This window comes from Chenopodium quinoa, unplaced genomic scaffold (genome assembly GCF_001683475.1).
Source record: "Chenopodium quinoa cultivar QQ74 unplaced genomic scaffold, ASM168347v1, whole genome shotgun sequence".
Classification (NCBI taxonomy): domain Eukaryota; kingdom Viridiplantae; phylum Streptophyta; class Magnoliopsida; order Caryophyllales; family Amaranthaceae; genus Chenopodium; species Chenopodium quinoa.
In genome coordinates this window covers 1,513,406-1,534,211 of record NW_018742879.1, presented here as the reverse complement: position 1 = coordinate 1,534,211, position 20,806 = coordinate 1,513,406, and the positions used below count along the sequence as shown (strand labels likewise).

At 36.7% G+C, this 20,806-nt stretch overlaps 2 protein-coding genes across 3 annotated transcripts; one reads left to right on the top strand and one right to left on the bottom strand.

Moving 5' to 3' along the window:
* Window positions 1–872: 872 nt before the first annotated feature.
* Window positions 873–2,591, top strand: LOC110726275 (pentatricopeptide repeat-containing protein At4g02750-like). Its single transcript, XM_021905729.1, has one exon. The coding sequence runs from the start codon at window positions 873–875 to the stop codon at window positions 2,589–2,591; it is 1,719 nt and encodes a 572-aa protein (XP_021761421.1).
* Window positions 2,592–5,012: 2,421 nt separating this feature from the next.
* On the bottom strand, window positions 5,013–19,699 carry LOC110726403 (formin-like protein 20). 2 transcript variants are annotated; one of them, XM_021905881.1, is made up of 17 exons: window positions 19,627–19,699; window positions 18,276–18,979; window positions 17,970–18,191; window positions 15,243–17,890; window positions 14,794–14,923; window positions 12,252–12,323; window positions 11,101–11,199; window positions 10,875–10,916; window positions 10,521–10,601; window positions 10,359–10,409; window positions 10,191–10,272; window positions 9,257–9,351; window positions 7,825–7,896; window positions 7,633–7,749; window positions 6,632–6,700; window positions 6,482–6,548; window positions 5,013–6,019 (listed from the first exon to the last, which is right to left on the bottom strand). In XM_021905881.1, the coding sequence occupies exons 1-17, from the start codon at window positions 19,697–19,699 to the stop codon at window positions 5,868–5,870; spliced, it is 4,776 nt and encodes a 1,591-aa protein (XP_021761573.1). In that variant the 3' UTR covers window positions 5,013–5,867. The 2 variants fall into 2 exon arrangements, with proteins under 2 accessions (XP_021761573.1, XP_021761574.1); XM_021905882.1 differs by having other exon boundaries at window positions 5,883–6,019; window positions 6,482–6,543.
* Window positions 19,700–20,806: the final 1,107 nt, after the last annotated feature.

The following is a 20,806-nucleotide window of genomic DNA, read 5'->3' as shown; positions in this document are numbered from 1 at the left end:
GACAATCACGTTTGTTAATGTGCATCTTTTACTATTGAAATCATTGACATTTATTAGTTAAAATTATGAAGATTTGATACCATATAATAAATATATAAATTTAGACCAACTCAAAACACCTTTACATAATACAGAGTAATATTCAACGTAATTAAGTAGTTAGGCAAAAATCACACTATTGCAATTTGACAAAATTAATGAAATATTGTTTTCTCAATCTTGACAAAAGTCAAACTATCATTCGATTGAGAAAATTAAAATTGTTTCCCAATCTTGACAGATGTCAAACTATCATTCGATAATGACACGCTTGCTCCTACAAAAAGAAAATATATAAAATACTTCATAATACTCCGCATTCCATAGTATTATAGTCCGTTCGATAAGTTTTAAACTCATTTGTCACATTACCCCGTCACCTTTTCTTTGAACCTCGGGTCAAACATGTGTACAATATCAATTGTACCATAAGCAACAAATAAAGTGATGGACTAACATCCTTGCTCTTTAATTCTTTATTAACCAAGATCAAGTAATGTTGGTAAACCATCTACTCCAAGAAATGTACTTGTATCTATTACTCGTATAATCCACATAAAATTATACTCATACAGTCAAACTATAGTTTTATGAAGTCGTCTCTTTGTATTTACACATGGAAGTTACAGTTCTTCTGAAACACATTTCCAGTTACTATGTTTTCAAATTTTCGGTACTTTACAAGAACGTCAACAAGAAATGGTTTCTTTCGCAGTTTCAGGAATAATTCAATTATCTTATCAAGAAATCATGATACATTTTCATGTAACACAAATATTACTTCTTGCTTTAAAAATGGAGATATTGACTCTGCACGCAAACTGTTCGATGAAATGCCGCACAGAAATGTGGTGACTTGGAACTGTATGATTTCTGGGTTTGGTAGAAATCTTATGATTAATGAAGCTCGTCGTATGTTTGATGTTATGCCTGCTAAGAATGTTGTTTCATGGACTGCAATGTTAAGTGGGTATACTGGGTGTGCTAAGTTGGAAGAAGCGCGAATTTTGTTTGATCAGATACCAGATAAATTGAAAAATCATGTTTGTTGGGATGTAATGTTAAATGGGTATATAAAAAATGGAAGAATAGATGAGGCTAGAGAATTATTTGACCAATGTCATAATCGAAATGTTGGTATTTGTAATAGAATGCTGAATGGTTATGTTCAATTGGGATGTGTTGAAGAGGCGTATGAGTTATTCTTAAGCATGCCTGAGCGTGATTTGGCTTCGTGGACTAGTATGCTAACTTGTTTTGCAAAAGCAGGGTTAATGAACGAGGCGAAGGCCTTATTTGGTGATATTCCTTTCGAAAAGGATGCACAAGCTTGGACTGCTATGATCCGAGGTTATATGCAAAATGGCATGGTAGACGAGGGTTTGGAATTATTCCAAACGATGCCACATAAGGACATTGTTGCTTGGAACTGTATGATAAGCGGGTTTGTTGAAAATGGTAGATTAAAAGAGGCTTTGGATTTGTATAGGAGGATGCCAAAGAGGAATATCATTTCATCAAATTCAATACTATATGGGTTTGTCCTAGAGGGAGATATAATAAATGCTCAAAACTTCTTCGAAAATATTATGAATCAGAGAGATACAGCTTCTTGGAATACATTGATTTCTGGGATTCAAACAGAGGAAGCTTTGTACTTGTTTTCTGAAATGAAAAGACGAGAATTTAGGCCTGATCAAACGACGTACATAACCACTGTGTCTATATGCGGTTCACTTGCTCTACATGGTTGGGGTAAAGCACTCCATCTACAAACAATTAAAACTAGTTATGTGCATGATGTATTGGTTTCTAGTTCACTTATATCTATGTATTCTAAATGTGGGCTGATAAATGATGCTGCCACCTTGTTCAGAAGCATAGATTATCGAGATACTGTGACTTGGAACACCATGATAGTGGCTCAAGCATACCATGGATCTGTAGGTCAGGCACTCGAGTTTCACTCTTCTATGATTCAGTCAGGCTGTAAACCTAACCATGTTACATTTCTAGCCCTCTTGACTGTTTGTGCGCATCAAGGTCTAGTTAAAGAAGGACAAAATTATTTTATGTCTATGGAAAGCGAGTGGCATATTAGTCCAAGGCCTGAGCATTATGCGTGCATGGTTGATCTGTTTGGAAGATCTGGCATGTTATATGAAGCTTATGAGTTGGTAGAGCAAATGCCATTAGATGCTCCATCTTATGCTTGGGAAACCTTATTGAACTATTGTAAATTACACGGAAATTTTGAGCTTGGAGAGATAGTTTCGCAAAAGATTCTGAAAACTAGCCCTTCAAATGCAGAGATGAACGTGCTCTTATCGAATATATATGCTGCAAAGGGATTATGGGATGAATCTGAAAACGTTAGAACGGCGATGAAACAACAGGATGTGAAGAAAGAAGTAGGATGTAGTTGGGTGGAACTAGGGGGATCAACATGTAAATTTGTGTATAATGACAGGTCTCATCCAAAAACAGAGGAAATTTACAGGGAGATTGAGAATCTTTCTGTCATTATCAAAAGGATTAGCACAATGATATAATTTGTTTTAAATTGTTGCATTATGCTTTCTTCTGTGACTTAATAACTACTTCGTAATTCCTTTGTCTGCTTACTGCATAAGCTCAAGACATAGGTTATGCTTTGGATGTGAGCTGGTAATGGTTTTATACTTTGTATATAAGTATGCTTTGGATAGGCCACTTTAATGGTCAAGACGAATGTAAGATGTACGATTTAATTAGAGCTGTGATTGCTCTAGAAACGCAAATACTTAACAACCCTTAAGGACCTCTAGAAGTCTCTCTTTCTAAAAATGTAGAGGTTCAGATGTACACAATCTTATCTATGCAATAACAGAAAAGTCAATTCCAATTGACTTGTGACTTACAATCCAATATGGAACGACCATATACTATTCACAATAAATATAAAGTTTATGTACGTATCTGCAAAAAAATAGTACTCCGTAGTAGATCCATGACTTAACGTAGTAGTTGTTGTTTGATCATATGAGTTAGCCTTAAATGCATATCGTACCAAAATTGACAAATTGCATAACATAATCTCCTAAAATAATTTCTTGCATTGCTGATTTCATGTTTGACAAGCAATAGCATCATACCGACGGTTTGTCGGTTATAATAAATTTATCAAAGAATAGTGAGAATTATATGCAAAAATAACACTAGAAGCAACGATATAGGACTTAAGTTTATTATTGAGAAACGAATAAAGGGATTTTTTTTTTTTCCAATTAAAAGCCAACAAAGAGCTTCGATATGGTATAATAATGCCATTGACAGCAAAACTTTAGGCTTTTTAGCAATCATATATTATGAATTAAGACAATTATTTAATGTAATGTGGGCAAAGATTTAGGCTTTATTGATATAAATTGCATGAGACAAATTCATGTGATTATTGCCCTATCTTATAGATTTTATTTTTTTTTACTATATTCTACGTTAGTACGTTACATGGCACCCTAGTTATTTATGTTTTGCTCCGTACTAAACTTTGGGATGAATTATGCGTTGTCCACGAATTAATATAGCTTCATAATTTTGAAAAATAATATTTTTTTAAAATTAATTCGTTATTTTATGACCATAAGAGTGGCAATATTTCTTTTTCACTCGTATATGCATGGACTAGGTACATCCAAAACCATACTAATGTAGAATTTCCTATGCTTTTCAAGTTCTACTCATTTTTTTAATTTTATCTGTTTTTCTAAGTTTATTACTTTACTTTATTCCATTTATGACAACCTTTTATTCATATTTTGTTATCTGTTTTTTCAATTTTTGTGACCTAATTAAACAAAGTACAAAGTATTTAACAAGTCTCTTATTCTCTCTTTCTAAAAGCAAAAGTACACATGGTTCTCCATTTGTTTTCTCTTTAATTTTTGTTGCTACAATAATCGAGTAAAACTCACGAAAACGAATGTTGCATAAAAAAAATCTTAAGTGATAAACCGATTATCATACAAAAACTGTTTCTTCTAGTGCCAAACATTGAAATTTATCCTTGAATAATGTCGTTTCCAATAATACCATAGATAAATAAATATTGCCTCATACGAAATGCAAGATTTCCCCTAACCACAAATTTTGTTTTCAAAATTGAGACAGCTATCTAATTGAAAAGGACTTTCGTTTATAAAATTAAAGATGTTTGCCTAAAAAAGAATTTGAATAGAGCATATTATAAAAATAGTAAGGTTGATTTTAGTAAAAAGTGGGTAATGGATCCTAAGCATTTTCGAATTTCATGGAACAAAAATAAGAAATTAATTATTGTCGATCAATCAATCTACACTTTAACGACTTCTTAATTCGTGTAAAACAGTACAATACTCTTTTTTTGTAAATGACTATTTGGTGAGTTAGCCTCTTATATTTCATGTAACCTCTTACTTAAAAAGTGAGAGTTCTACATCTTACTTAATTTAATGATGGTTTTGCAAATAAAAAACCATCATTAACTCTAATAAAATCAACAACCATGATATTATTGGTCCGATAATTAGGTGTAGTTGACCCTACTACTAGTTCATACGATACAATCACAACCCATTAACCAATATTCAAATATCTTACTTGATTCTATAGATTAAGTCAGGATCTTTCTCTTCAAGAAAGCCCAGCTTGATTGATTGTCGCAATAATGGTTAGAAGCTGACTTTTGTGCATCAAACAAATTTACGATAATAAATTTCGACGTTACTATAAGTGTAACAGGCGGTGGCGGTGGCACTGGCCGAGCTAGTATTCAACATGGCACAACCCAACGCAGTTTCAGCATTACACAGCCTAACTTGGTTTCAGCAAGATAATCTCAGTAGGAACAAACAAGGCTTTTGTTTGCACCAGACAATAAGTTCTCAAGTTTGTAATACTACGTACTTCCAATGATCTTTTACAACAAGCCAACAATGGCCTTAAGAGCAGATATACGTATGATTTATTCAAATATTCCACTAAGATTAAAACACGCACTTAATAGAAGATTAGAGAAACCGATCCTGCTTCTGAAATGCTAATTATTTGAATGGGAGAAACAAGGGATTTCCCATCTCCCAACTCTACACTCTCAATATATTACAATTACTACGTACATTGAATGAAATAGAAGGATGATGAACAATACTGAAACCACTCACCTCCTAAACTCCCTTTCTATGGCCCTAAAATTCTATACAAAACTGTTTGTTATACCTCCTATCCTAAACACTAACTATTTGATTATATGGGAAGAAAAAAAATTAGGGACAAAACATATTATGGTACAAAAAATTTCACCTACCTACCTACAGGTTAGAGCTTTGTACAAGGTCGCATGGTACACAGGAAGACAAGATGAGCATTGGAGGTCACCATCCTGATGGCATCTGCTTCGGAGGATAATTGGTAAGTGAGCATCATCTGCCGGCGTTCCTTCTTAACAGGAATTTACAGACCATTTTTTTGCAGTTGAAGGTGAGATAATACCCCTTGGGAGGGACGGGCGTATCTGTACAGTGATGATATGATATACATCTGAAAATTCAATCGGCCACAAACATGTGACCGACTGCATGGCATCCCATCTTGAACACACTCGAGGTTTTCGTGGACAAAAAGTCCAAAAACTTTCACAAGGCCTTGGATGGACTGGATCTCATTCTGCATCACCTCGAAACATCTTTCACTATCACTGCAAATGGTGGCAACAAAAGCTTGATGTTGCTTTTGGGTTACTGAGACTGCACAAGGCCTTTACATCCATGGTGCAACTCTGAGCTTCACGAGAGAGAACTGACATCTTTCAACTACGTTTCACTCTTCTTTGATGGGTTGGCTGCTTTTGCCTTCTCCATTTCAGCCTCTTTTTGGGCCTTTTTCTTGTCCAATTCGGCCTGTTTGCAATTTTCGTCGTGTGCTTTCCGAAATAATCTTGTGAAGTTCAACAGAGTCTGTGCAACTGCATTCAGTTACGGGAAAATACATGAGCTAACTTGATTTTTATTACTGCTATTTGCAAGTCTGGTACAATCAATCAGACTATGTGGAAAACAAAAGAAACTTTGCAATTATATATGATAACCAGACAATTTTTCTGTGATAGACAAAAAAAAAATTGCAAAATTACGGAAAGTAGTATACATTTATAAAATATGAGATGTTCAAAGTCAGTCACGGTGAAAGGAAGTGCTAATATACAGGGAACTGCAGTCTGAAGCAACAATGAAATGGGTATAATATTACTTCAACACAAATTGCAGGCCTGGAGTAGTTGAGTGAAAATGAAAAGGATTCGCTCAAAAATGGTACTTAAGATGTTAAAAGTGTATTTATGCAAATGACATACACAATTAAACAAGCAAGCAATAAGTTAGGACAAGCAATAGGGTATAACCACTAGTACAGAATCTTTCAATGATACCTTGCTCGAAAGGACACTTAGCAGGATCTTCACCAAAATAATAGGCTAGTGCATCCGCATTTCTACCCTGTCTCACAATAAGTTAGACAAAAGAACGAAAAGCATGAATGCAGTACACCATAGAGAAGATAAAAGTAGAAAAAGTAATACCGCTATAGAGTAAAGGCTCATCACAGATTCCACCTCTGCTTCAGCAACACCGACAAATTCCTTCAGAGTCTATAATAATAATAATTGTAAATATAGGTTAATACTATAAAGAAAAAAGGGGAGAGGAAAGAATGAAAGGGAGGGGAAAAATATCAAATAAATAAATAAATAATAAAAATATAAGTATAAAGGAGGGAAATATCAGTCAATCTTCAGATACTTGACTACTTTGACTGGAAAAGTAAAATAAGGTGCTGCTGTTCGAATATATTTTTGACAATTATTTTACCTACATAAAGATGTAGAAAGTATTATTCACATAAAATGACCGCAAAATTTTCTTCTTTTTTAATTGATTTGGCAGTGAAAGAAATCAAGAAAATCTTGTATTGTATCTAGAAACTAATCGTAATGTGAAATTGCCCGAGAAAAATGAAATCAAATAAAGAATAAACAATAAAATTATTAAAAAATAAATGAATGAGGATTTCGAAACGAACGTATTTCACAGCATTAGAATGGAAGCAAAAGTTCCCCGACAGCTGTGATCTCTTAACATTGAATTCAACATCAAAAAACAGCACAAAAAAAATAGTTCGATGAATTATTAACTCGTGGGCAGAACCAAGAAGGTTCAAAGGTTCAAAATCAACAAACTTAATTTTACGACATGAATATCACGACTGGCAGAAATGTTGTGTCCCAGCTATTATTATTGTAAAACTAAGGTTGTGTTTCAAAGGTTTGGATTTTGAATCTCCTCAGAGCTCTTGGATTTTCCAATCTAAACTGCAAAGTCAAAACAAAAAAGGTCCTACACTTCAAGTGTTACAACCTCACAAGAAGAGTTAGGGGAGAGAGGGAAGGAGTAGGAATTCACCCCCAATAAAGGTAACTTAAAGTACCAAGGATAATGGGGATAGAAAGTCAACTGGAGAGATGCAACAGATGTCATATCATGAAGGACAGTTACTTCAAACATCACATAACAAAATCCGTACCGTGCAAAAAACCTCAGAAACAGGACCATCATTAACAGATGCAGACAACTCCTGTTTAACCTTTTCCAATCCTTTGTTTATAGCCTGCATTTCTTCTGCCAAGGACTTCAATTGTATCTGTAAAAAAAAGCTGTAACTCAGCCTATAATCAATTATTTACCATAGAGTTGTCATAATGAAAAATAATAAAACCTTTGTTGCAGCTTCAAGGCTTAGAAGATCTTCATGAAAATCCAACAGTGCAGGTAACTTCTCTGCTACAAACTGAAAAATAGAAACTATTATGAACTGGAAACTAGAAATTAAAAGGAGAAGAAGAAGAAATGATAGATCAGAGAATTTAACACATTCTCTCTAGAATTCAAGGGTTCTAAACTCTCCCAAACCTTAAAAATCCTTCAACATTATTGCTTTAATAGTCATCAAATACAGCTACATGGGTTTATAGTAATCATTCAACAGGCAGTGCAGATCCCATGCATTTTCACTTTATGTACACATGCAATTTTTCTATGTAGACTTCAAGCTATAATTGTGCAAAATATCAAATTCTCTTAAGACATTAAAAAACAGACGCAAAGGTTTCATATTTAGCCACTAACACACAGGATGTCTAAGAATAGATTCCAATGTCCCCAAGAGTTCTATCTTTAAGTTTAAAAGATAGCAAAGCAAAAACGAAACAACAAAATAAGCCCAGCTCATAGCTCGATTCTGCATGAATCTATCCAAATAACAGATTCAAAGCAACAGTGATGAACTTCATTCAATGGTGCATTCCAGATAAACAATCCAACAGGCACAGTCAAACACTGCATCTAAAACTTATTAGATTTTTTACCATATTAGGTTTCTGGATGTTTGTAGTTTAATCCATCAAAACACCTGGTCAAATCTAGATCTAATAAAATAGATTAATAGTCCCTAGAATCAAAGAGGTCCTAAATCTATATGCATCACATACACTTCTTTTGGGCATGTTTTGCAGCTTCTTTATCCAAGTACTCCAAAGGCGAACAAGAGGAGATACAAAATATATGCAAAGGTGTCTAATTGTAAAGAAAGACAGGATACAGGACTATAAAATAACAAGTTTTCACATAGAACCCGATGTAGAAAACACGAGATTTAACCCCTTGCAACGCACAGTTTTTTTTAAATACATATAAAAATTAGTATATTTCATGTGATTGATTGACCTCTATTAATCTTTTTATAGAATTCCCTGGAAGAGAACTTTTTACTTAAGACTGTTATCTGATTAATTTTAATATCTCATTCGTTAGTTTCGGATAAATGCTTATATATAGCTCCCATCATTTGACGCTTGATATTATAAGATGAGATCCCTTCACCCACCCCCAATAATTGAACACACACCATGATAAAATGGACACAACATTACAATCAGAGAAAAAAAAAGGCTGAATTGGTAATCCAAACTAAAACTAAACAATCAACGCCGACATGCAGTGCACGTGGCTCCTGTCTGGGGACTGGAGAATCAAATATACACAGCCTTTCCAACCAATTGAAGTAGGCCTGGCTACTTCACAATGAACAAGTAGAAGACAAATTGTTCCAAGTAAAGACATCAAAACCTTGGAAAGAAGTAAGGACATACCTTGCAAAGATAATGCATAAGTGTCATCCTGCTGTTAGTTGCACGAGTATCTGTTAATTTCAAAAGACTATCCAATTTGAAGCCAACCGCAGATCCTATAAGATGTGAAGACTTGAATAATCAATCAAAATATCAAAAGAAGTTTCATCACTCGACAAATAAAAATCAAACAGTTTGCTAGGGTTATTTTCCTTATTTTAGGTTAAGTCGCTTGGGCTTAGTCAGCCTCGTCTAAAAAACTAGTCTTGCCCTTGTGATTATGGCAATTGATAAACGTACATAGACTTGTTAATATATTTGAAGAACAGTCAGGCAGCAACTAAAATTATAAGCAAGAGATAATGGTAAACTAATATCCTTATTACTCCGTATTAATTTGACAATGGATATTAATGGAGACAGAAACCATGTTGACAATGTAATGCATATCCAGCAAAGATGTCTGCACTATCTTAGTGAACTAGATGGAGAGGGGAGTATGATTAGCAAGAAGCCTCACAGAAATCAACCCAAATCTGGGCGCAAATCTGATTGATAGGTAATAGTTAAAATTAGAGATCAGTCCAATTTTGCTGGACACAGCCCACATAGGTTACACTGCAGATCAAGAGGCAGCATAATTAGAAATTGGCAAAGAGCTCTTCCTAAGTCTAGGAATCAGCCACTTAAAAGTCTGGCTAAAAAAGTGTAGATTTTCCACTCTTTCCACACCAATTAGACCAAAGCAGGAGGATTTTACTTTGGCCTGCTAAGGGAAAAAAGAAGAAAATGATTCTTCTAATACAGATCATATATTGACCATTTGATAAAGGCAGAAAATATGAGTTTCAGAGAGATAAATCAACCAGGATAGTGTATAACTAGTAAATGTCTATCAAGTAAGAATGTAGTAAAAACTTAATGGAGAAGCACATTACTAACTTGGTATTCATACCTCTTGCAGTTCCAGAATTTAATAAATTTCCTAGATTAAGAATCAACTGCATGATCTCTTTCAACTTCCTAGAATTTCGCACCTATTGAAAATAAGAAAGCACAAGTGATGAGATCAGGACATACATTAAAACAGTACAAAAGTGGCATCTGTGTAAATGAAATGTACCTCGTCACATGCAGAATTTACAGTATTCAAACTCTTTTTGAAATCTGTAACCTGCAAAAAGAAAGGGGTACAATGACACATTTCCGTATGGTACACCAAGCAAGGCCAGATATGTGTGCTCAAAATGGTGCTATTACAATGCAACCCACTAAACAAAAGTACCTGTGTGTTAAACTGAATCTTGAACAAAAACACTCGTAATTTTGACTCCACCCGCGGCACTTTCATGAGCTCCAAAAAAAACTGTAAACATAAAGAAGAGAAAGTAAGCAAACCAACAGTCACAAGTGTCACATACAGAGTACACATATATCTCAGACTTCGGGAATAATAAAATAAGGAAAGAGAAAATCATTAAAAGATAGCTAAGACCATGAAAAGAAACTTATAATCAATTGAGCAATACTAATTTTATCTTCAATATGAAGGCAAAGATCCACAGATGTAATTAAGATCAATACATGAAATGTTCTATTAAAAGTTTTATTAATCAAACAGAAATGCATAGTTACAGACCTGCTCACATTTTCCCAGCTTTGTTCTATCGCCAGTGTAGTTCTACAAAGCAATAGAAAGAAAGTCAAAACTACAAATTCAGCAAAATTATTTGGACTACTCTGAAATAATTATTAAAGCATGTGAAACCCATTCCCAATCAAAGATAATGGTGCAGAAGACTTGCAAACTGCAATAACAACGAAACATAACAATAAAAGTTTTAGTTCAAAGATCAAAAATTAACCTTTAGAGTGTCCATCTCCTCTTTAGTGGGACAAAACTTAATTAGGTTTTCCACCTGATCTGCATCCAAGACTGACTCATCCATCGCAAGTACTGCAGCCTGCAAAATAGATTTAGGCAGCACTAACACTTAGCATGGCATGAATAAATACAGACAATGTAAATGCTTATCCCTTCAGAATTTACCCCCCACATAACCTTCTCAAAAAAGTGAAAATGTTAAGAAACTAACAAGATTAAATCTTCATTGTCTAAACCAAGAGGATGCAAGTAGTGCACAAAATCCGCCTTAATCAACATGGCAACATGGATTAATATATTTAACATCTATGGAAATTTTAACAACACACACACACACATTAATATTAAAAGAAAAGGTGAGTATAACAGTATAACCTATAACATATATTAGTTTGAAGATATCACATCAAAGTTCATCTACATCAAAATTGATTCACAGCTATACCCAAACATTGAGTAAAAGCTTTCCTAGAGAGTGCAGTTCCAGGAGAATTCTAGTAGCTTTTGCAGGATTAGCAACACAATTTCACTAATCTGACAATTGTAAAAATAGTGGTCATGGTGCAAGAAGAATAATCAAACTGAGAGCCAACATAAGTTCACAACTCATAACTGCATTTCAATGTCTTTGAGGTTAAAAATAGGTCAATTGAAGTCAAAGAACATTTTTAATATAAGAAAAAATAACTATTTATACATCCAAAGGACAAAAGGACTGCTATGTTTTTTATCTTCTGTACAACAAGTCTGTTCTGATTCTTCTGAACATATCAAGAATGAAAGATATCCCATTATTCAAAGAAAACATCAAAACCACTCCACTATAAATGTCAATTATCATCGAGATATCTACATACATTCACAAATATTAAGAGAATTCATCACCAACTTGCAAATCCTCTCTTTACACCAATATATAAGGGTAGGTCCGTAGGTGTACAGTCAATTATCTTAAATAGATTTAAGGGCATACTTTACATATATCAAAGTTGGGCAACAGTAGTTAAATAATGTGGATCATGGTTTTCTCAATATATGTGCATAAATTGACTTGCTGCTTGAAAACCCGTTACAAAAGCTGCCTCATTACTCAATTAAATGGCAATATATATGAAGAAAATTCTAGCATACCATCATATCAGGGAGTGGCATCTTAACCTTTGTAAGCATAATCTCCGTGTTGTTAACCCTTCTGAGATCAATCTGCAGCAAGCATTTAGACATATAAATATGATTGAATTCAAGCAACAAACAAAGTACAAAAAGGTTAAGACAATTGAGAAATTAAAAATTGCAATCATAACTAGCTAGCATCGCATATAACCATGAGCACCACAAAGATTGAAAACCCCTTCTCATGGTAACATAAATATGGCTGGTGTACTATTCAGTGCAAGACTACGAATGAACCCTGGCAGCAACAGTAATCCCTTGCATTTTATCTTCTTACATGAATAAGTGTAAGGATATAGAAAGTTATATGTTGTGATCATCAGACTTAATGTTTGTTAATTATCCATGACATCCACATTTAAATTCAAATCCATGCTTAGAAGATTTGTTCAGTTCCCTCTGATTTTCCATAAGGACGGTCAAAATTATTTCCCATTTGCTTCATGTCAAAAAATTTATAACTATATACAGAAAAACGGGATCGACTAAACAAGCAATAAGTTTATTAAAAATGGGATAAATTAAGCAAGTAATTTCTCATATTGGTTTTGTTTATACGGCCAATGAGCTCATGGGGAAAAAAAAAGGCTACAACATTTTCCATGCATATAAACGTGTAACTCGCTATCCCCAAAATCAGGGGATCATTTACATAAAATATGATCAACTTCTTTGAAGACACAAAGTATATCTTAGTAATTAAGATGGAAAAATCATTCTCCTCACAAAGTCTCGCAATAACAAAAGAACTAGTCTACAACCACAATGCTACAAAACAGCAGCTCTATTGCTGATTTATTATGAAACATGATAGGATTGATAGCTACAGATAATGATACTAATAAAGCACAGGGGAATCCCAGTTAAGACTTCAGGAGTGAGCACTCTGAGCAGCAAGATTTGTTTATGTAATTACAGGTATTCTAAACAAGAGACTGTAAGGAGAATGAAAGATCCACCACTCATTAGTTGTCTTCAGCTTTTTTTTTTTTTTCTTTGCCATGCAACACCTTTTCAGACCTCTATTTTATGAACAAGTACCTTTAATAATTTTTTTTCCCTAGAAAATAAAGTTTGTGAAGTAGCATCTAAACTGACATTCCGACAAAAAAGAGGTCAATTTCCCAGAGAACTGACTTAGTTTTCTTTCTGGCAAAGATGTTAACTTTCCCCATTATATTCTTTCATGGAAACAGGAACTCTGAACCTCAATCTCTATTTTCTTACTTCCCTTCCTTTATTTCCTATTTCCTCCCCCTCCCCCGCCATTATCTCTCTTACCCACCTCCACAATCAAATTTGCTGGACAATTGACCTGTAGTAGCCTTCAGAATGGAATTGCAAGAGGTAACAGCCTAAAAGGTCTAAACTGATCAGCAGCAACACACATTTACCCAAAAATGTAAGGGAAAAAACAACCTCCCCCTCCCACTTTACAAAATATCCATTGATGGCTTGGTCAACAGTCAACTTCAATGCCTAACTTTTTAACAAAAACCCCACTTCTCCCACTATTAATTAAAGCTCGTTTGCATTTTGAAGCAATTGAATTTTTTCCCTTAAATTTTTTATTTATAAATGATGAGCAAACAAAGTGGTGGAAAAATATCCACAAAATGGATTCCAATTATCAGCGCCCTTTCTTATAATTGACATGCTCTTCTTTAAAAGGTTTGAATGGTTTGGTTCACTATTTTCTTGTGATCCATTTATAAGTATATGCATTTTTTATTTATTTTTATTTTGATCCTGTGAAAGTTGTTTGCATGTGCAAAAATGAAGTTGTAGTGTTGGGGACCTTAAGGGAAGAGAATAGAGGAAATGAAAAAAAGAGGAAAAGAAAGTAAAGAGACATAGAATGAGAGGCTCACACCAATCAACAAAAATACAGGAAATCACATCAACTTGCCAGACATTGGACTTTTTTGCAGGGAAGTTGTGCCTAGGTCTTCATAAATTTTTTATCTCAAAGATGTTTTCGCACAAATAAATAAATAAAATAACAGGTGCTCCCACATACTGGAGGTCTTAAAAAATGCATCTCTGATATAATTTTGCAAACACACACACACACTAATATTACCCAAGTGATAACAAAGGAGATCTTACCAAGCAATGACACATCGCTAGGATCTTTTTTATTTTATTTTTTTCTAAGAACATCAATTCATGTACTAAAGAAAGTAGGCAACTGTAGGCATAGAAAACAAAATCTGATATCCTGAATGCAAGTGATATCTTCTCACATGCTATATACATCGACATTATAGGCTCATACACTTACCACTAGAGAACACAAACATAAAAACACAAACTCTATACTGGATTGTTAAGTGAACCTACTAGGAATATTAGCTAATAACCAAGTCTTTCAGAAACATAAACATAAAAACTATACAAATGCATACAGGTTAAAAAATTAAAAAAAGAAAAAATAAATAAATAAAAAAAGCCTCACAAGTACATATGAGTTAAAGGATATAAATTTCTACTGAATTACCAGATGAACAACTTCAGATTTGGATCCAGCAGCCTTCTTCTTTTCAGCAGATTTCCCTCCCGCGCTTGCAGGCTTTGACACTTGATTAGAGAAAAGCTTCTCGATCTCTGACACGTCAAATTCTGCAGCACTAAATTCGAAAGAATGATATCAATGCTTACGTAACAAAAATACACCAGCCCTAGATAAAACAGAAAAGTTCCATTATTGAAATAGACATCTAGTAACTCCAAACCGAAAAAATATTATGAGCAGTAAATTGATAACCCATGTAAGAAATAGACATCTAGTAACTTCAAACTTAAAAAGGATTATGAGCTGTATAATGATGACCCATGGAAAAACTCAAAAAGGCAATTAACATGCAAGCAAAATTGACATATATGATGGAAGGAAAATATATACTATGTATGCTATTGCAGAAAAGAAAAGAAAGAAAGATACACTACATTTGGGACCCTGCCTGTCTTTGCAATTCTTCCCAAAGGCTCCCTTGTAAGACCCTCGTCACTTTGCTCCAATGTAATGGTTTAAGGGGTGTTTTTTTAGGTGCAGTTCCTGGTGCTGAACGTGGCAGCCCACGACCCCTACCCAGAGCTGGAGGCGCATTAGGTACACCTGGAGCGGCTTTCGCACCAAATGGCGGAGGCGGTGGTGGTCCACCTCCTGGAGGTCTTGGTGGTGCAGGAGGACCTGGAACACCACCTCTAGGGGGAGGGGGTGGAGGTGGTCCTCCTGGACGCATTGGAGGAGGAGGTGGGGGAGGGCCTCGACCTCCACCAGGAGGTGGCGGAGGTGGGGGAGGCCCTCGGCCTCCACCAGGAGGTGGGGGAGGTGGGGGAGGCCCTCGGCCTCCGGGAGGTGGAGGAGGTGGGGGAGGCCCTCGGCCTCCGGGAGGAGGTGGAGGTGGGGGAGGGCCTCGGCCACCTGGAGGTGGCGGAGGTGGGGGAGGGGCTCGGCCACCAGGAGGTGGAGGAGGTGGGGGTGGGGCTCGGCCACCAGGAGGTGGCGGAGGTGGGGGTGGGGCTCGGCCTCCAGGAGGTGGTGGAGGAGGGGGTGGGGCTCGGCCTCCAGGAGGTAGCGGTGGAGGGGGTGGGGCTCGGCCTCCAGGAGGTAGCGGTGGTGGTGGTGGTGGTGGTGGGGTAGGTGATCTGGGAGGTGGCGGTGGTGGGGGAGGGGCTCGGCACCCAGGAGTTGGCGGTGGTGGGGGAGGGCCTCGACCCCCGAAAGGTAGTGGTGGCGGTGGCGGTGGTGGTGGAGGGGCCTGGCCCCCATGAGGTTGAGGAGGTGGGGAAGGGGCTTTACCCCCGAAAGGTGGTGGTGGAGGTGGAGCGGCTCCATAAGAAGGCGGTAAGGAAGTCACTCCATAGGAAGGGAATGGCATTTCGCGTCCAGGAGGGGGAGGTGGAGGTGGTGGTGGTGTGGCTACTCGGATGGAAGGAGTAGGAGCACCATATACAGGAGGTGGAGGGGGTGAAAAAGAAGGTGCCGACATTCTACTTGAACTAGAAGGTGGCGGTGGCGGTGGCGGCGGTGGGGGTGCAGTTGCTGGGATCGTTTGGGGTGATGGTGAAGGTGCGACTCTCGAATAAGGGGGAGGCGGAGGTGGTGGTGGAGGGGGTGGTGCCAGTTGAGGCATGGTTGTAACTCCACATTGTTTAGCAGAATCAGGAGGCAATGGTTGAGGAGGCATTGAAGAGGACGGTTTAAAATTGACATAGGAAGTTACAAGAGGTGGTGGTGGAGGTGGAGGTGGGGGTGGAGGTGGCGGAGGTCTTTGTAGTGGTAAAACCTCTACAGCTGGGATATATGATGAAGATTGTACAGTAGATAGGGGAGGCAAGGGTAAGGGTGCATTTGTTTCTTCTTTAAGTTCATGAGACTCGGCTGAAGTGTGAGAGGATGGATCAACCAAAGATGAGGAATCTGAGCGAGGAGAGCATATAGGGCTAGAAACTTCTTGGCTAAGCCCATCATCAGGAGTTTCAAGGCGAGAAACTTTTGCAGATTCGACAGGTTTTACGGACTTTACATCCTGAAATTTATGCAGACGTCTATCGATACTAGAAGCAACAAACCCAAGATCAGTGCTGGCAGCACGATCCTTCAATTTACCAACAGAACCAGAGTCCTTCACTTGATTTTTTGTACTTCCTAGAGAAGGTGGTGCACTGTTTACCCGGGCATATGGATAAGCCACATGCATGGAATTGGTGTAGGAGCCTTTGTTTGAAGGTATCCACCGATGTTCAGTTGGTTTTTGCTTTCCAGACTTATCCCCTGCTGCCTCTTGCTGTTTTCCTCTGTGCTTGCCCAAAGCAGAATCAGAAGCTGACTTTTGGTTAAATGTAGGGGGCCTTTTGGGTGAAGGTTGCAAGACTTTCTCTTGTTTTAGCTTAGTAGCATCACCACACAACTTTCGCTGTGGACTATTGCTATCTGACCTCTTTTCTGTTTCCCAGTCCTCTACAGTTTGTTTGCTATCCAGCTCCCCCACCATGTTGTCATCTACAAAATCAGTCTTGATATCCTGCTTTATGAGCACATCTGAAACCACAATCGTCGTGTCTGCCTCTTTATCTTGACCATCCAAAGCAATGTCCTTCACCTCATTCAGATCATAGTGTACCTCATGTTTATGTTTCTCTTCATGCAAAATGATATCATCCACAGCCCATTTAACATCTTCTTTCTGATTTGTATCATCCATGAGAATGTCTTTGACAGCATTAGGATCAGACTCAACATCGCGATGCAATGTTTTACTCCAATCATCCAGGCTTATATCCTTCACTGCTTCAAGCTCCAATAGTCCTTTTGAGTTGCGTCTACGAGCACCTGCTTCTGGTGCACAATCTACAAATGCAGGTGGCTCTCTATCCTCTTTCTGTCCTCCATTACCGACTTCATTGGCAGAACTATCATGAATTAAAGGAGAATCCAAATCAGTCTTCCCATCTTGAGCATCAACAGCATTACTGAATATCTCTTCAGCTTCAAAAAATTCCTCTGGTGAAGCACTATCAAATTCATTGTCATCATCACTTTTTAGCTCAGTGGTTATAACTGGAACTGCTCCAACGTCCGAAAAGAGTACCTGAGAAAGATAATAAGTATGCATTCAACTCCCATCATTTGAGGAAGAAAAGGCATCTCAAAGGACAACTACAACTTACCTCTGCTTTGAAGTCTTTAGAAAATTGATCCTTTGCATCCCATGAGATATCGACTTCTTCACGGCTAAGAGACAAAATGTTTGACCGAATAAAGGAAGAGTGAAACATAATTCTGAACATAATTTCCTCCCTTGCTAAATCATCAAATAGATGGACGCATTCCAAAACCACATCCCCTTGAACACGGCAACGAATATCCAATTTTACCAAGAGACACTCTGTCTGCAATTATAAGCCAAAGATAAGGTCTTTAAAGCTACTAAATCTCATATCAGAAATTAAGTGGGCAAAAATATAAGACTTTACCTCTGAATAGTGGTTAACCTGTTTTTTGGTCTTTAAAGATGAAAATAACAGCTTTGTACTTCTGCTAGATTTTGTTAAAGGGTCCTGCCCATAAACACGAACTACTGGTCTGCAGCCTTTACCCCCATCAAACAAAGGAAGGACTCTAAGTATTAAACAGTCTAGAATGAGAGGTGTGTCAGAAGGAGGCCAATCAGAGCCTAAACTTCTTCGGGATATATACTGAAGATATCTCTGTTGTGAAGGTTGTGGGTTTAAAGGAGATAAAAGCTGAAGTAGTTCCCTCGAGGCCTGCTTGTAGACCATTTCAAGTGTTTTTTGCTCACCGGAATAGTTCTTTCTATATAAAAGAAGACCTGCAAGCATAAAAGCAAGGACAGGCCAGCCACCTCTTTCACAGTGCATCAGCAATACATTTTGCTGTCCCTCCAATGACAGCCAGCTCTCACTGGAGCGCAGGAAGTGGTGAACCATTTCCAGGGGAAGCAAAGGACATTTCTCATATTGACGAGGATATTCCATAACCGTCATATCATACTCAGACAATATATCAGCAATATGACTCCTTCGATCCCCTTCTCTAAAGTTAAACACCATAAATGAGGCATCTGGGTAGTAGTCCTGTAGCTGTGTTACAATACCACCAAGGTATTCTGTGTACTCATCTTCATTCAACACATCCGTGGAGAAGCAGCAATCAAACACTGAAAAGGAACAACGATCCAATTTACCATTGCAAACGAACCCGGCTTAAGATAAACCCTTTTGCAGAATTGAATGTAAAAGAACAATTGAACATGCTCAACTAACAGAAAGAGGCCAACTAAAGAGAAACCAAGTATAAGTTCTTAAGTTCATAAAGTTTCCTAATCCTCATTCTCTTCTAAGCAGAGAAGCAAGAATCCTACACTTATTGAATGCCTTTTAAAATGATAACTACATTAGAAGTTCAGGTTACAGAAAACCTCTAATATCTGCAGATATACCCTAACAATCAGCTCTCCGTAGCTAAAACAACGAAAATCATCTCAAGAAGTCGAATGCAAGCGAAAAAAACCAGCTCAATTATGCAAGCTACATCACAATGTCAAATGCCAACAACCTAAAAATGACAATGACATAAAAACCCAGAAATGGAAACCAAATCTAACCCTAACAACCCCTCAGATTGCATCAAACTCAGCATAAATTGAAGCATTTCAGCTCAATGATCAACAAAATTCAACACTTACACACATTATAACAGAAAATCAAAACCAACCCATTAAACAAAACCCATAATTCAAACAAACCCAGAAAATTATAACCAATTGCACAAATAATTAACCAACATTAAATTCAGAAAACTAACCGAAAACTCGCTCAGAAATTTCGAGAAGCCGATCAGGTGGCTTCCTATAGAAGAATCGACGAAACAGCGCCATGGGATGGCGCTGTTTTCCCCAAAATCGGATCCAAAACGATTAATTCCAATGAAACCCAGCCCTAATCCAGATCCAATCAATTGCGATCCAGCTAAAAAAATACCCAGAATTAAATAATCAAACCCCTCTTCAAAATTTATCAAATTTGGTGCAAAATTGGATAAAATGATCAAATCAAGAAGAATTCAACAACAACCCCAGAAAAATCAAAAGTCGAGAAGAACCCAGAATGTAATTGAGTATAATAAAGTATAATAATAATTATAAATTAAAAATGGTGGATCAAAAATTAGACAAAAATATAAAAAGGGGTTAAGAAAATGATGATTTCATAAGATGGGAGCAATCAGAATCACATGGGAAGAAAGAAAGAAAAAAGGGGATATTATTTAGTGTGGACTGAAAAGGAGAATTCACTTAGACTTCCCCTTTTTTATTTTTATTTTCTCCCTCTAAATTTCTCTCTCCTCTTCTTCTGCAAAAATCAACAACAAAATTTGGTAAAATAATAAAAAAATAATAATAAAAGATGGGTAATTTGATGAACACGTGGAAAATTATTTACAGAGAAGAGAGGAGAAAAAATGGAGATTTATGAGGTGTAACAATGGAGGAGAGAGAGTGAGTCTGGAAAAACAAAAAAACAGAGGATGATGAAAGTTTTAGGAGAGAGAAAATAAAAAGGCAAAATTTTGGGATTAATGTCAGAAGAAGAATGCAGACTTTTTTTTTCATGTGGTGGTATTTTATGAAAGTTTGGTAATTGGCAGGCAAGATCTTGTATTTGTATAATTATGGGTTTTTTAAATGAGTAGATATAATATGGCCAAATGGTATGTTTTTGGTTGCTAAGTTGTCATTCATTGATTATAATTTTGCATTTTTTGCACAAGGTTTGAGCATATGAATGAATCTATGATGATGGGAGTTAGGCCTAGTTGCTTAGGTATATTAAAGCCCGGTCGATTGTAGTCGGATTGACTTAAAGCGAAATTTACCTTTTTTGATACTCCCTTCGTCTCTTAAAGATTGTTGTGTCCATAATTTGTACTTTTAGGAGATGTATGTATTGGATTAATGAATATGTTTGGTTTTTAATATGTGGGG